The 15,190-nt window shown below is 47.1% G+C and overlaps 1 protein-coding gene across 9 annotated transcripts in view; it reads right to left on the bottom strand.

The window, feature by feature from the left end:
- Nucleotides 1-15,190, bottom strand: part of Rcl1 (RNA terminal phosphate cyclase like 1) — a 61,172-nt gene that overhangs the window by 14,234 nt on the left and 31,748 nt on the right. For 7 of the 9 annotated variants that reach the window (XR_013048037.1, XR_013048036.1, XR_013048038.1 and 4 more), the window contains exons 7-8: nt 14,685-14,841; nt 10,736-10,839 (exon numbers count right to left, since the gene is read on the bottom strand). Coding sequence is in view for 6 of the 9 variants with exons in the window: in XM_076561935.1 (XP_076418050.1) it covers nt 10,736-10,839; nt 14,685-14,841 (261 nt within the window). In the remaining 3 variants the exon portion in view is untranslated. Of the gene's footprint in view, nt 1-937; nt 1,644-10,735; nt 10,840-14,684; nt 14,842-15,190 lie in introns of those variants that run through there. The other 2 variants (XM_006991076.3, XM_016009338.3) reach the window with 1 other exon arrangement.

Below are 15,190 nucleotides of genomic sequence, written 5' to 3'. Positions count from 1 at the left end.
CACACCCTGAAACCTGCACCTTTCTTTTTTCCCCAGAGCCTTCAAATGAGAGCCTGAGGGGCTGATACCTTGACAGCGACCTTGTGAGATGTCATGTAGAGACGTTATCCACACCTGCCACACTTGTGACCTACCAACTCTGGGATGCTGAATGAGTACTGTTTTAAACTGTTATGCACCAACAGGACCCGGCTAAACCATGGAAAGCTCTGGGCTCGGGGCCTCATCCAGAATGTCCCCGTGTCCCTCAAGGTCAGATCTCCAGCTCTGAATCTTCAGCCACTGCAAAAACACAGTGCAAAAACGACACTGCTCGTTTAATGAAAAGGGAAGGGTTCTGAGGAAGAAGAATGAGGCAAAGGCCACCCTGACTTCCAAAGCCTGCTCCAATAGGGAGAACACCACTGGTGAATCCTGTATACTTCACACACAGAATTGGCAGGGGAATCTGCCAGGATCCTGGGATCCCTGCACCTTCTCATTGGTCTCTGCCTAAGTCCCGTCTCAAAACTGTTTGCAGTAAACAGCCTCGAGGGGTCAAAGAGTCTTTCCAGTGGAATAAAGAACAGATTTGCTACGAAGAAGGAAGATTCCTCGGCATCCATGCTCCTCGCCTGTGATGCGAATTTGACTGCACGCACCCCGACCTGAGCCCCTCCCTTCCACAGCAGGACTTGGCAGTAGGAGACCTCAGGTTAAATGTTCATGCCGCCTGCTGTGCTACGAAGTCCCATGTCTCTGACCCAGGACTTGGATAGCTAGGACTCTTGCTAGCATCCACAGAACAGGAACATTAGCTTACAAGTAGTAACATCGCAGGCTCTGGCTGCTACACCTTTAAACTAGAAGAGCTAATGTTTTTGCATTATAAACATCAAACAAACAAAATATCCTTTTGAATTTTCTTATGGAAATAATAATTTACACTATAGTGCTATTAGAAGAATAAAAAGAAAATTTATGCCATACCTGGAATACAGAAAACACCTAAAGACACCCCAGAATTGCCCTCCCCAGCCCAACCACCAGTCCCTCACAAACACAATTTACAGGATTAAGTACAGCATGTGCCCGTGCAACAACTCATTCACAAAACAAGAGAAAAACCAACTGCCCCAGCCTCTGGCATTCTCATAGTCTGTCATGGTGAACAGAGGCTGCCACACACACTGCCACATTAATCCCCACACAAAACCACAGTCCAAAGACTGGTCTAGCAGCGTGACCACTTCCTGAGGGCCCCTCCTCCAGATGAGTTGGGAAGCTCACATGAGCTTGGCCTCCAAGAAATGTCACTGTCACTGGAGAAACAGCTGGAAGTAACATGGTAGAAACGTCTTTTATTTGCACATCAGTATTTTCAGTGGAAAACTAAAGTCCTTAATGTTAAGAGGCTGTCCTGTCCTGGATGGACACATCTGGACGTGGTCCCTTCGCTCCTCCGCAGCTTCTGCTTCATCCATCCACAACGGAGGCTGCTGGTGTACGAGTATCACTTGAGGGTCTTGCTGAGATTTGAGAAGCCAATACCAACGCAGGTCATCAGCACTTTGTCCCCACCCTTGAGTTCCTCACCACATGGCTTCGTTTCAATTTTAAACATAACCTGGAAAAAGCTCTTCAAATGCCGCAAAAATTCTATCCTAAAAGAAAATAATGAAAACATTTATTTTAAAAGAAACTCTGCCTTCTTAAGACCCAAGATTTTAATTTTTGAGACTAAAAAGACTGAAGTTAAAAATGTCTATTCAAAACTGCTTAAGTAATATTTATAGCCTGTCAGTTTCCCAAGAGTACTGGAGCAGCCTACAGACACACACAACCCAGCAAGGTAAGTCTGGCTGGAAACAGAGCCGAGAGTTTTGTGCAAGACACCCAGCCATTTAGTCCCACACACTTGTTAGAGAGAAGACATAAATATGGAGGTAACTTTGAGTGGTCCATACAACATTTACTTCCATGAGTCACAGCATCACAGGGTAAAAAGATAAACAAAGACTATTTCTGAGACCGAACTCCAGCAACTGCCTTCCATGGACTGAACCGTGTTTCCTGGATGTCTGTGAGGTACAGGCGCTGTTGCTGTGCTGGGGACAGACAGTCAAATGAAAGGTTGAAAAAGGGAATGCCGCCCCATGACCATTTCCATCGATTGGTGTAACTAGTTCTTAAGAACAGTTATGAAAATTTAAATAGAGCAACAGAGAAGGAGAAGAACTGCATTTTCACATATTTAATAGGAGACAAATGGTAAATAAGGCACCAGGGAGGAGCTCACAGTGAGCACTGTGAAGGATTCATGAAGCTGCTTTTTACCATTTCCTGTAAGAGCAAGAACAGCATTCCTGCCGAGGGGACCTGAAGTATCAATTCTGCAGGTGGGCTGCAAAAAGCAGCTGCAGGGCCCTCCAACGGCAGCCCTACTAAGCTGAGTATGACCCCAGTCTGACCAGACAGCTTACCTGGAGCAGTCACTAAACACATCGATTCCTAAGGCTTAGAGGAAGCATCCTCCCGGAAAAGCCTAGACTCACAGCACATGCAAACACATGCTCGCCTCTTTGCTACACTCTGTGCTGTCAGAGCGAAGGGACTCGGAATCTACGGCTAGCAAGCATCCCTAGCAGTAGACTGAAGAAACGCCGGTAAGTGAAGAACCCTGTCTGTCCGTCGGCCATGAAGCATCACGCAGACACCTGCGCTGTGCCGCTTCCTGACCCCGCCCACCTCCCTACCAGCCATGCAGTTCTAAGCCTAAAGTGCACGTGGATCGCCCGAGGAACTTTAAAAATACTAGATGTGCACATCAGCGGAACAGAACTGAGGGTCAAGAAATAAAACCACATAAGCTTGATCAAGAAAGAATTACACAAACGATATGGGAATAACTGATAATTCACAAGCAAAGAATGAAGGAACCGGACTTCTTCCTCCATCACACAAGAAAACGAACTCAAGCACTTCAAAGACCTCGGTAAAGGCTGAAAGTATACGGTGAACTTCATTATTTTTAGATAATGAACAGTTTCTTAACAGCAGTAAGAGAAAATGTAAAAAATTCTTACAATAACTTAGGAAAACAATTGAAAAGACAGGCAAGAGATCCAAGTAGAGTCCCCGAAAGCAGAGCAAGCACATGGAAGGGAATGAAAAGGGCAAAGTGCTGGAAGATCACACTTCACGCTCAACTGGATGGCGGCACTAAGAAAGCCACCCAGTAACGGTGTGGTGGAAGGCAAAGAGGACTTCACATACCCTGACAGCGACGGAGAGCGCCACTGTTTGGAAAAGAGTCTGCCCCTCAGACCCAGGCAAGGAGTTAAGGTATGACATCTTACTCTCAGGTACATGCCTGAGAGAAGCGAAAGACCTACCAAAACATCTGCACAAACATACATCTGTAACAGCACTGTTCATAAGAGTCAAAGTGAAGGAACAACCCAAATGTCCAGCCACTGATGAGAGAGTAAATGTGTCAAATTCAGTGGGATATCACCCAGCTTTTTAAAGTGCAACATGCTACATCATGGACAGGCTTTGTAAACTGTGCTAAGTGAAAGAAGCTGGTCAATAAGTACCATATATTTTATGACTCATATTCTATGAAATGGTCACAATAAGAACTCTATTGCTTCAAGGCTTGCTGGCATGCCTTTAATCCCAGCACTTGGAAGGCAGAAGCAGGCAGATCTAAGTTCAAGGCCAGCCTGGTCTACAAATCAGGTTATAAGACAGCTAGGGCTAAACAGAGAAACTGTCTTGAAAAACTAAAACAACCTCTATTACTGAGACAAAGAGCTGGCAGAGTGGGAAGAATGGGCCGAGACCACAAATGGGCACAGGGTTTCTTTCCGGGTGATAAAATGTTCTAAAATTAGACTGTGGTTATTCAACTCTATGAGTATACTAAAAATTGTTAAACTGTACACTGTAAATGGGTAAACTGTATGGCCATGTAAATTATATTTAGATATGGCTGCTTAAATAAGTACATATATATGAGTTTTTAAAATGTACTGATCCTGGGTCCCACCCGTAGTCAATTACGCATGAAACTAAGGATACAGTCTGCTGCGGTGAATGTGCCTCCCCTGTGCTTCTGATCCAGTCACAGGAGGGGAAAGATACCGAGAGACTAAAGGTAGCCGATGAACTCACCCTCTGTCTGAGCTGCCTGGCACGTCACAAGAAAGGAACCAACCACTAAGCTACCTGGCAGAACCAGAGCCCAGGGGAGATCTACTTTGCTGTCCCTCCATCTAAGAACACACGACTTCACCTTTACAACACAAGCCCATTTCTAAGTTCTTCCATGAAGTCTTTCTCAGCAGTAACACCCATCATGTGATTCTTCCCTCCCTTGTGGGCTTCAGCGTTCTCTGCTTAGGGGCTCCTTAAGTTATTGCCACACTGGGCTGGTCCCCTGCCTGAGTCACCTCTGCACTTCACCAGTGACGGCCTTCTGCACACGTGAAACTCCCTCCCTGCCACTGAAGGCATTTGATAAGGAGGCACCAGAGAGAAGGGAGGAGCTGGGGCTTCTTGATAATCAAGGAAGTAAGTTCTCCCCCTGCTGGCTTTCCGGTTTGACTGCCCGTGGGAAACTTTTCCCTTGTGTTCTTTTCCCTTTCTCCATCCATCCCTTCTGTCTTAGGGAGAAAAGAAAACAAAGACATGAACCCCTCAGATAAACAAGCCCCATCTGTGGCCAAGCTTCCAGCTGGCAACAGCAGAGAAAACACCAGGCCCTCACCCCTCATCCGCACGCCCGGGGGAAGACGACTTGTTCCTCGCTGCTGCTGTGGTGTACTAACACGGGCCTGAGGCAAGCGTCCCTCTGGGCCTCACCCAGCTACCTCACTCTGAATCATTCAACTGTGCTCAAAAAACCAGGCGCCCTCTCCAGCTGGCAGAACTCCTGGGGACTTCAGCTTGCCTGGTGTCGTGGAGGGTGGGAGAGACGAAGAACTGAGTGTGTGGCCCATGTGTGTGCAGCCCTGAGGGATTTGTAGCTAGCTTTTGGAACAGTTAGGAAAAGCAAAGGCTGTTTGGACTTTCTGCAGGGTGGTTCTGCCAACCTCTCAGACTGCCTGGGGAAGGTTGCAACCGATGGGACTGAGGTATATGTCAGAATGGCCTTCGCCCATCTTCAGCCTCCTCCCTACATCTTCTGTAGCTGGGATAGCAAAAAGCAAAAATGGAAGTTGAAAAGTGACCGGGGATGGTGTTAAATCCAAACAAACTGCTTCCTTAAGAAGGGGGTGGGCAGTGGTGGTGCACGCCTTTAATCCCAGCACTCGGGAGGCAGAGGCAAGCGGATCTCTGTGAGTGTAAGGCCAGCCTGGTCTCCAAAGCAAGTTCCAGGAAAGGTGCAAAGCTACACAGAGAAACCCTGTCTCAAAAAAACAAAAAAACAAAAAACAAAAAACAAAGAAAGGGGAAACTGATCCAAGAGCAAGGGCAGCTTTTCTTATAGGGGGCAACTGGAGTTCTATGCAACTTTTGAGTGAAGGATCTTAATTCCTCACTTAACAAAGGGATCTGCAATGATTTTTTTTTTCCAGAACAAAGTGATTCACTTTCAAAACAAACAAGACTTTTCTATGAAAACCTCCAGTCTATCTGACAAGCAGGTTTCAGAGAATTCTGGAAGCAGAAATAATCGTCTCTGTAGATTTCCAAAGGTCAGTCATTCCCACTGCCACTGTCCACAAGGAAGGATCATCTGCCCCAGAGTCCCGACAACCAGGACAAGCTCAGACACAGTCCCTGCAAGTGCCCTTGGGAAGCCCAAGAGGAAGGGGCAGTGACCCATGCAGAAAACCCTGCCTCCTCTCCCACCATCCAGCAGGCTGTCACCTGGATGTGGGTAAGGCGAAGGCTAGCAACGCGGTAGGTGTAGGAGTTGTCCCTGGAGGCTGAGGCATGAGATCTGCGAGTGGGAAAACCTGCTTCCCGTGCTCCCCTGCAGCCTGTGCACGGCAGCTTTTGAGATCAGTGGTGTGTTTGATGCCAGCAACATTTAAACTCTACCCCAAGCATGACGTTATTAAACTTGGTGAGAGGCAACAGGAAAGAGAAGCAGGCTGGCTGCAGTGCTGGCACACAGGGATCCAGGCTGAGTTTAGCCAACACTCTCCACAAGCAGGGATCATTTTATTTTACTATAATGCAAACAATCCCTAAGGTTGAAATATAAAGTGTCACAGGACGTTCCAACTTCCACTGCACTTGACAAATGTATGGCAGGGGACACTGAAAGTGCTCCCAGCAAGTGCTCCCTGTAAGCAGCAAAGCCAATAATCAGGCAGGGGATGCTGTAAATGCTCCCTGCAAGTGCTCCCAGCAAGCAGCAAAGTTAATAATCAGGCAGGGGATGCTGCAAGTGCTCCCTGCAAATGCTCCCAGCAAGTGCTCCCAGCAAGCAGCAAAGTCAATGATCAGGCAGGGGATGCTGCAAGTGCTCCCTGCAAGTGCTCCCAGCAAGCAGCAAAGTCAATAATCAGGCAGGGAATGCTGCAAGTGCTCCCTGCAAGTGCTCCCAGCAAGCAGCAAAGTCAATAATCAGGCAGGGGATGCTGCAAGTACTCCCTGCAAGTGCTCCCTGCAAGTGCTCCCAGAAAGCAGCAAAGCCAATAATCAGGAGACTGTCACATGGGTGTGCTTGGCCGTGTGAGCAAGCAGCCCTGAGCAGCTGAGGTGCAGCTGAGGTTGAAGGACAGGCTTTTGTACTTCGGCACTCCCCTAGCTAAAGGAAAGAAGTCATCACTCAAGTTTAAAGGGTCATGGTCTAAGATGTGGCAGAAGCTGAAATGAGGACCTCTAAAAGCTGAAGCATGATATTCTCTGTCAGCAAAGCACTGAGAAGCCGGTGACAGTGGACAGGACCCCAGCTCTTACGTGAGCTAACAGTGGTAAGAGAAGCAGTATCCCAGTCAGAACCCCACTTGCTTTCCGTATGACCTTGGCAAGTGTCATGTCTTATCACCTCTGATGCACACAATAGCACCTACTTCTTCACTCACACAGGTTATGTTGAAAACTGTATGAGTTAAAAGATGTAACAAGACAGCTTTCTGTTTAACAAGAGAGAAACCACACCTGGTCCTGGATCTTGGAGAACCTACAAGCACCACTTCTAAGCCAACATAAGCCCTAACTACATTCTGAATATTCGTCCTTATACCCACAGCTAAGTGTGGTCCTCACACATCAAGGAAATTTTTCTGTTTGCAACAGAGGGAGACCACTACTGAAAACCACAACCAATCAAAATGCAGAGTTGTGGAGCCCAGTCCCAACTGATAAATATGCCTACAATTCCCATACCTAAGGCTCAGGGAACATTCTGGAAGGGGGTGGAAAGATTTTAAGAGCCAAAGGATCATGTAGTTTACTGTGAGATTGTGGCTTCTAGAAAAGTCAGAGTCTGACCAGCATGACTGCCTAAACATGAGCTGAACAAGGACAACAATAGACATGCTGAAGTGGACGGGGTGGGAAAGCCCAGGAGGCCTCCGCCCTATACAAAGAACGAGAGGCGACTAGGAAATGCTGAGAACAGGAGAGACAGCCTTCCCCAGGGAAGGGCACATCTATTGGCTATCTAGTATCAATGGTCAACCCTGAAAACATACATACAAGGAATATTATACAGACTGAGCAGACTGTATTTATGCATTTAGGCGTATGTATGCATGCATGCATGCATGTAACAATTAATGAAAGAGAGAACATGAATTTGAAAGAGAGCAAGGAAGGGTTATGGGAGAGTTTGGAGAAAGGAAAGGGGAAAATGATGTAATTCTATTACAATCTCAAAAAAAAAAAAAAGCCATTTTCCAAATATTATCTGGGGGTTGAGGCTCGCTCGTCTAGCTGAGTGGCAGAGCACTCACCTGGCTAAACAGCATACGGCACTCACTGGTTTGATCTGTAGTACTAGAAACAGAAACAAACAAAACCAAAAACCAACCAAACAAGTGTTCTGCTCACAGTAAACACTGTGTCTATTAAACAAACACCACTTCCACAATTCTGGGGAAGAATAAATAAGAATGTACGGTTGGTGAAGAAGTGTGACTAGAAGTCAATCAATTCAGATTGATAGACAGCTCGGTAGCTAATATACAGCCGACTCTACCTCCTGGCATTCAAAGTGACATGATGAGGAGAACAGACTGGGATGTGGGGTGTCTAGGCAGGATGAGTTCCTCAGATATGGTGCCAGGAATGCTGCCAAGCACCGGACCAGCCACGCTTCAGTCTGTCTGCACAGCTGCTGACTTCAGGGCCGTCCATGTTATTGACAGCGGGCAGGAGATGCTCACCGTCAGCCTCCTGGTGGCTCTGCGGCACAGACAGCGCTCAGGTCCACATAGGTTGGACTCCAAGGCCTTATGCACAGGCAGAAAGCCGACGCCTGCTAGCTCTGACCCCGTCACGATTTCTGAGCATTCTAAGACACCTGATGATATACTGATATCTATATCTATATCTATCTATAGATATATAGATAGATATAGATATATAGATGTTATTTCAACTTTTAAATAAAGTATAATCTCTCCTAAACTAAAAATTAAGCTTCTGAGGCACAGGGTAGAAATACTGTCACCAACTGGAAGTCAACAATATTCAAATATACACGCTTTTTTCAAACCAAGACTCTTCCTTCTGCTTTCCCTGAGGAAAGTGAGGTTTAAAAACTGGGTTTTATGACTTTAATGGCACAAGAAAATGCACGTGATACTCTCCCCACCCCCATGGTGAGTCATGGAACCTGTCCCATTAATAGATAGATGCAATTATGCTTGTAAGGTCCCAGGTTCATCCATTATCTTTCTGAGATGTTGGAGCCTTCCACAAGATTAAGGACAAAAGGGTCCCAATCACAGCCATGTCTTGGCTGAACATAACTTCCTTTCCTTGGACTGTGCTTGCTTACATCGGAAAGTGCTTGGGGCAGGTGGGGTATGTCAGGAGGGGTTCCGGTGCACTTTCCCACCCGAGGAAAAGCCCTCTGCATAAAACCGCAGAGGAAGGAGCACGTGTCTAAGCTTCAGGCCCAAATCTCCAAGCACAGAATGCTCCTATCTGGTCTATTCTTTTAACGCTCCACTCAGAGCAGACTACTGTTTTCCCAGGAGCTGCAGGAAGAAGAAAGGAAACCTAAAAGGATTATGTGGTGAAGGACATGCTGAGGAGGGAACAGTCACATCCTAGTCATCTCCAGAGAGGCTGTAGACATTAAAAGATTATACAAGGCCCCAAAGCCAAACTGAAACACTCTCCAAAAACCACTTTTTAAAAGAGCATCAAGAAAAAAAACCAGTATTCCCAGTTCACATGATGTCCTGCCAAGGCCCAAGCCCTGGACCACATACATCTGGAGACAGTGGCTCTTGCTGTCTCCAGGAGAGCCACGAGGTCTCCGCTGCCCTGGAGCAGAAGCTGGACACAGCCCTGACCAGCTAAGAGGCCAACAGCCCCAGGATGCTCACACCGCCACCAGCTGCTTCAGGCAGCTCTGAAGGGAGGCGACTCCTGCACCTGGGCCATGTGCTCGCCTCCACCTCCTCTCTGGATGCCCCAGTGCCATTCTCTTTGAGCAATGTTGACTACTGAAGTGGTCGGATTACTCAACTCTAGGTTTCCTGTCCTGTGAAACGCTTTACACAGCTTTACACACATTATCGGGAGATAATGTGTGGCTCTTCAGGTCCTGCTTATCAGTTTCCCCTGCTGCTAACACTGAGTTCTCTTTCATCTTCTATTCTAAAAAACTCCCACTGCCAGCTCAAAAGGTAAAAGATTCTCTTCCAAGTTCCCGGTTGCCAAAGTGCTGCCCCCACCCCAACGTGATGGCACCACCATTCTTCAGTTATCACAGTACTGTACCTTTCAGATACACAGCATCGGTACCATGATAACCGAAAAAGGACAGTTCAGTCTCAGGTTACCTGCACCTCCCCAATCTACCACCCCTAGCTGGTCACACAGCTACCTCTAAGTCTGTAAGCACGTAAGTACATGCGCATGTACACATACATGCATGTACACACACACACACACACACACACACACACACACACACACACACACACACACACGTATGCACGCATACACGCACACAAAGCCTATTTTCAAACCTGCTCACTTATTCCTGACTAGAAATCCTTCTTTCACTTTGCGCTCTGTAAGCTGACTCTTCTGGCTAGCTACTGTTTTTGGAGTATGCAAGTTTTTATACCTTAGCAGTTAATTTCTGCTAATATCCAAACTGCTCGAACTCACCTCTATAACTTCCCAACTGGTTTGCTAACATTCCTATCAATTCATCTCTCCCAGGCAGCTAATATTTCATACCAATGGAAAAATAACCCATTTGCCACAGTAAGAATGCTAGCGAAAGATGGGATTGGAAAAACTTCAAGCTATATAAAAGTTTATCTCCAGAAAATTAACAAAATATGAAGTACAGACACAAGACCTGCCCAATCTATACCGGACACAGCTCAGATAACATGAGGACAAGAGCTGTCATAGAAGAAGGGAAGTCCCAACCCCATGTGTGACCAAACACCAGGCCGACAGTCACAACTGCTGGCTGCTAAAGACCAGCACAAACAGGCACACTGCTGTGGTCACAGGCTACACACAGCACATCTTGTCATTCTGTACGATCGGAAAATCAAATGGAACAGAACAGTGAGGTCCACTGAAAAGAGCTTACGTGTAGGGCGAGAGAGGTCCCAGCAGGACTTTGGAAACGTCCTGCTGTCCAAGGGTCATGAGCAGCAGAACTAGACTTTGGTTGGTCGAGTCCACACATCCGCCCTGTAAACACAAACACTCTAGTGATTAATTCTAGTACAAACAGAAAGAGGAACCAGCAAGCAGGGAGAGGAAGGCAGAAACCATCAGGATACCAGAGGCTCTGGAGCAGAGCGCTGCAGTTCACACAGCAACAACAGAACATGGGCTCCTGAGGAGGACAACTGGTCTAGCAACCAGCTCGGGCTAACCCAAGCAACAGCTGACAACAGGACAACACAGGAAATCAGCATTCCCGGGCATACCTCGAGTGGGAAAACAATGAAACTCCTCCCTTCATGACTGGGGCAATGGAGGGCATCATCTTACCGAGTAAAAGCAGGCATGCACAGTTCGAGGACCAGTGAGGTTGCCCAAGGGTGGAGCAGACGACCTATGCTCACTGAGTGTGTCTCAGAGCAGTCAATCACACACAGAGCGACTATCTTGGACGCGTCCCTGCCCTCATCCCATCTGCTCTGAACTGCTCGTTGCCTCTTCCCATGACTTGGCACTGCCAAGGGCCATGGTCAGACCACCTGTTCTCATTACTAAGACGTTATCTCTCCCCAAGACTCCTTTCCTGTTTTTTCTTCCAAGCATAGGCAAAACACAATTTTCTTCAAAATGTTCATCCTGAAGGACAACTGTTTGGGTTGCTTCCTTTCTTCATCCTGTATTTCCAACCATGTCAGCTGAGTTGCTGTTTAAATATGTGTCTTTAAAAAAGCCTTTATTCCTGATTATTCGTTCTAGGGTAACTATAACAATATCAACTTACACACACCCTTACAGAGTATAAGCAGGATGTTATGAAACATCTACCCATCTTACTTATCTAAGAAAAAATCCAGTTTGTGACCATGGCTCACTGCTGTCCAAGGCTAGACCCTGAGTACAACAGGTAGCCAGTCAGGGATGCTTACAGGGTGTAACTCCTTCCTTTCTGAATGCAAGCAGGGCAGGCAGTAACCCAACTCCCAGGAGCAAACAGTCCTCGGCTGTCTCTCAGTTTAGTAGGTCTTTTGAGAACCCATTCCTCTCCTTAAGTTAATAAAGAACAAAAATCATTTTTCATTTATCCAGCAAACTTTAGGACAAAAGCTGCTTGTCCATACACAACAGGAAGTCTGACGAACAAAACTAATTGTTTCACGGCTCTTGATCATTTTCCTGAGACCGCCTAAAATTAAACTATCCTCTTCTGTCTGTTTCCTGCGCGGAGCTCTATTGCACCATCCTCAGCTGACTTGTATTAGGTACTGGAGTGAGATGTTAATGCAATAAAGATGTCAGGGTCCGTGTACAGGACACCACTGAGGCTGGGGGGGGGGGGGCTGTTACAAGATGTGAGGGCACAGATGAGGGTGTGACTTGTCCAACAACAGAAGCAGGCTTTGGGGAGCAGGCGTTTGAAATGGCCTGGAGGGATAGGCAGGCCTTGGAAAGAGGAGAAGAGCAGCATGGTGGAATGGCTGCCAGCCAATGGGAGAGAGGCCAGGCTCTTGACAGACACGTGTGATCTCAGGGTAAGGGGGAGGGGCGACACCTGAGGTGGGGCCTGGGTCACAAATACCAACTGCATTCCGGGAAGGCAAGGAGCCAGCACAGGGCTCTGGCACAGTCGTGAAGAGATCAAGTCAAGGTTGGAGGGCAAGACAGACTGAGAGGGAGGCTGAAGGGGATGTGGAAAGGACCTCCCCTCTGAAGACAAGGAGAGCAGCTCCCACGGGAGTGTGAAGTGAGGTGAGGCGGAAAGAGAGCAGGGCAGTGGCTGGAACAGCAGGGAAAAACCAGTAGGGCATGGTAACCCATGAGCAGGAGGAACCGGGTCAGAGACTCACAATTTTGTTTAAAAAAAAAAAGGAGCACCTTCAGATGGGGGCGGGGTTATCATTTACATGTCACATCACAGACAGACCGACAGAGAAGTAGTCAAAAGAGCATTCAGTATTTCATCCTTTTACTAATTAAACACTAGGACATTCACACGAAGTTTTCTTAATGACTAAAACAAAGCAAATTTCGTTGAGGAACAATAATGGTTTTTAAAAGATCTCATTTAAAGATAAGAATTCAATACCTAATCCAGGCTGTGTTTTCCTCCTGGAACTAGTAGGCTATGCTTTTACCCCAGGGCTGGAGTCTGCTACTAATGATATGAAACCCCAACTCCAGCTGTGCCCATGGGTGTCTGCTGAACTTCTCTGGAACACAGTGTTTTTCATTTTCCCACAGTCTACTAGAAAGGGACAGAAGTGTCCCCACAGTCGGAGAGAGGACGAACCAGCCCACAAGGTCAGGAAGAGAAGACCTACACAAGCCAACAAGGATCTCAGAGACAGACAAGCTAGCTCCCACCACATCCTTTCCCCAACACAACATGGAGATGGAAAATTTAATAAAACTTCATGAATTAAGTAATGGGTGAATCGATGGCTTCATCATTTACCTACACACACATCTAATCACTTATCTTTCAAAACCAACGCCAAATCTGTCATCAAAAATGAACTGAATTGGGCACCAAAAAACCTGCACCAGCCCTGGGCTACCCAAGATTCCTGACAGGCCACGTCTTGCGGAGGACCTGATCTCCTGTCTCCACTGCTCCCAGCATCCACTGCTCCCAGCATCATCACGCACAGTGGCTACGCCATGCATGCTCTTCAGGTATATCAGGAGGCTCTCCTAACCTAATGAGGCTAAACACAGACACTTAGGACCAGGGCTTACTTAATTCTGAAACAGTTCAGTCCCCCTGTCCCCACAGTGAGAATGCTGACTTTTGTCACATGACCACTGGGCAGGTTTCCACGCTAGGCTTGGCTCGGCAGAGCAGGCTGCCATGTTCAGCAATCCTCCACTGTGTGGTCATTCTGGGAATTGGATCCTTAACGCGCTCTCTTAGAAACGTATTTTCCTCTTGCTAGATCTTCTCTTCCCACAATCTCCTCCTCACTTTCAGTCACCTCAGCTGTGGCACAGTGCAATGTGTGCTTTTGATGAGTCTACTGCACCTGTGATCAACAGTTTGTGGCCATGAAGGACGCAGTCAACCTGACTGAATCCTACCCATAGAACTGCAGAAGCAAAATGGTGAAGTCTCTCTTTACCACTGCTCAGTTCTCACACTTTCCAGAGCCTCCACCATGCTGTGACAGCCTGGCCTTCCCTAGGCAGTCTTCAATACTCTAGAATATACTGTGAAATCTATCCACATACAAGCCCAGATTTCTACCTTGACAAATCTGAAGGTGAGTCCCTATCTCCACATAAGAACAACTGGGGGTAGGGGGGAAATAAGAGAGAGTAATCCCAGGGGAGAGAGATGGCTTGGTGGTTAAGAACACTGGCTACTCTTGCAGAGAACCCAGATTCATCGCAGCACCCAAACAGTGGCTCACAGCCACGTGTTCCAGGGGACCTGACAACCTTTTGGCCTCTGCAGGCACCAGGTATGCATGTGGTACACAAATATACATGCATGCACATAAAATAAAAACAGATGGGGAAAGAGCGAGAGACCGAGAACAAGGACGCTTGTTCTTTTTGGTCAGGTCCGTGTGCCAGCCTCCACGTTACTTTCCCTGCTTCTGTGTTTCGTTCTGAAGCTCACTCCCTTTTCTGACTGCTCCATTTCTCTCCTCTGTCTCCATTAAAATTTATTTGTTCTATGTCCCAACAGAGCCAGCTCTCTGCTCATGAACTAATTCAGTGAACGCATTAAACTAGTTCACTCTAAACGCCTGGTGCACAAGCGGAGGGTAGCTCTCTAGCTTGAGTGCTTAGAAAGGAATAAAGACAGACACCAGTTGTCTTCTTCAGATTGTTTCCCTTCCCCTGCGTCTGCAGAGGAGGCGACATACCCTGTAGATTTCTTCCAGCAGCAGCTTTGCACAGTTCCTGCCGAGGTCCTCGGGAAGCACTGCTGCTCCCTGGCCCTGGGGATTCGAGGCCAGTTCAGCACTCAGGAAGGTCCCATTGGTAGTCTCTGCCACCAGCGACAGTCCAAAGCCTGGAGACCTAGTGATTCAAAGGCAGACGCTGAGTAAGTAAAGGTACACACAGTAGCATACAAAGACAAGCATGTGTTCTTCATTGAAGAAATACAGAACACCGAGGCATGTAAAACAAATCTTAAAAGTGACAAAGGTAAGTCTCAAATGCAGGCCTTACAGATTCCAGAGACCAGGAAGTTCTCCAGTTCCCATTCGACCCTAAACTGCTGCCAATTCAGAACGTACTACAGTCCTGGACACCATCTGACTTCAAGTCTGAGAAAGACCAGATGTTTCCCATAATGAGAAGTATGAAACCAGGAAGGGCAAAAGGAGTTACATCTTTGCACTTTTGTTTGGAGACAGCACTAAAG

Source organism: Peromyscus maniculatus, chromosome 1, assembly GCF_049852395.1.
Source record: "Peromyscus maniculatus bairdii isolate BWxNUB_F1_BW_parent chromosome 1, HU_Pman_BW_mat_3.1, whole genome shotgun sequence".
In the NCBI taxonomy this organism is placed as follows: Eukaryota; Metazoa; Chordata; class Mammalia; order Rodentia; family Cricetidae; genus Peromyscus; species Peromyscus maniculatus.
The sequence above is the reverse complement of the archived record's forward strand: the minus strand, read 5'-3'. Positions and strand labels throughout refer to the sequence as shown.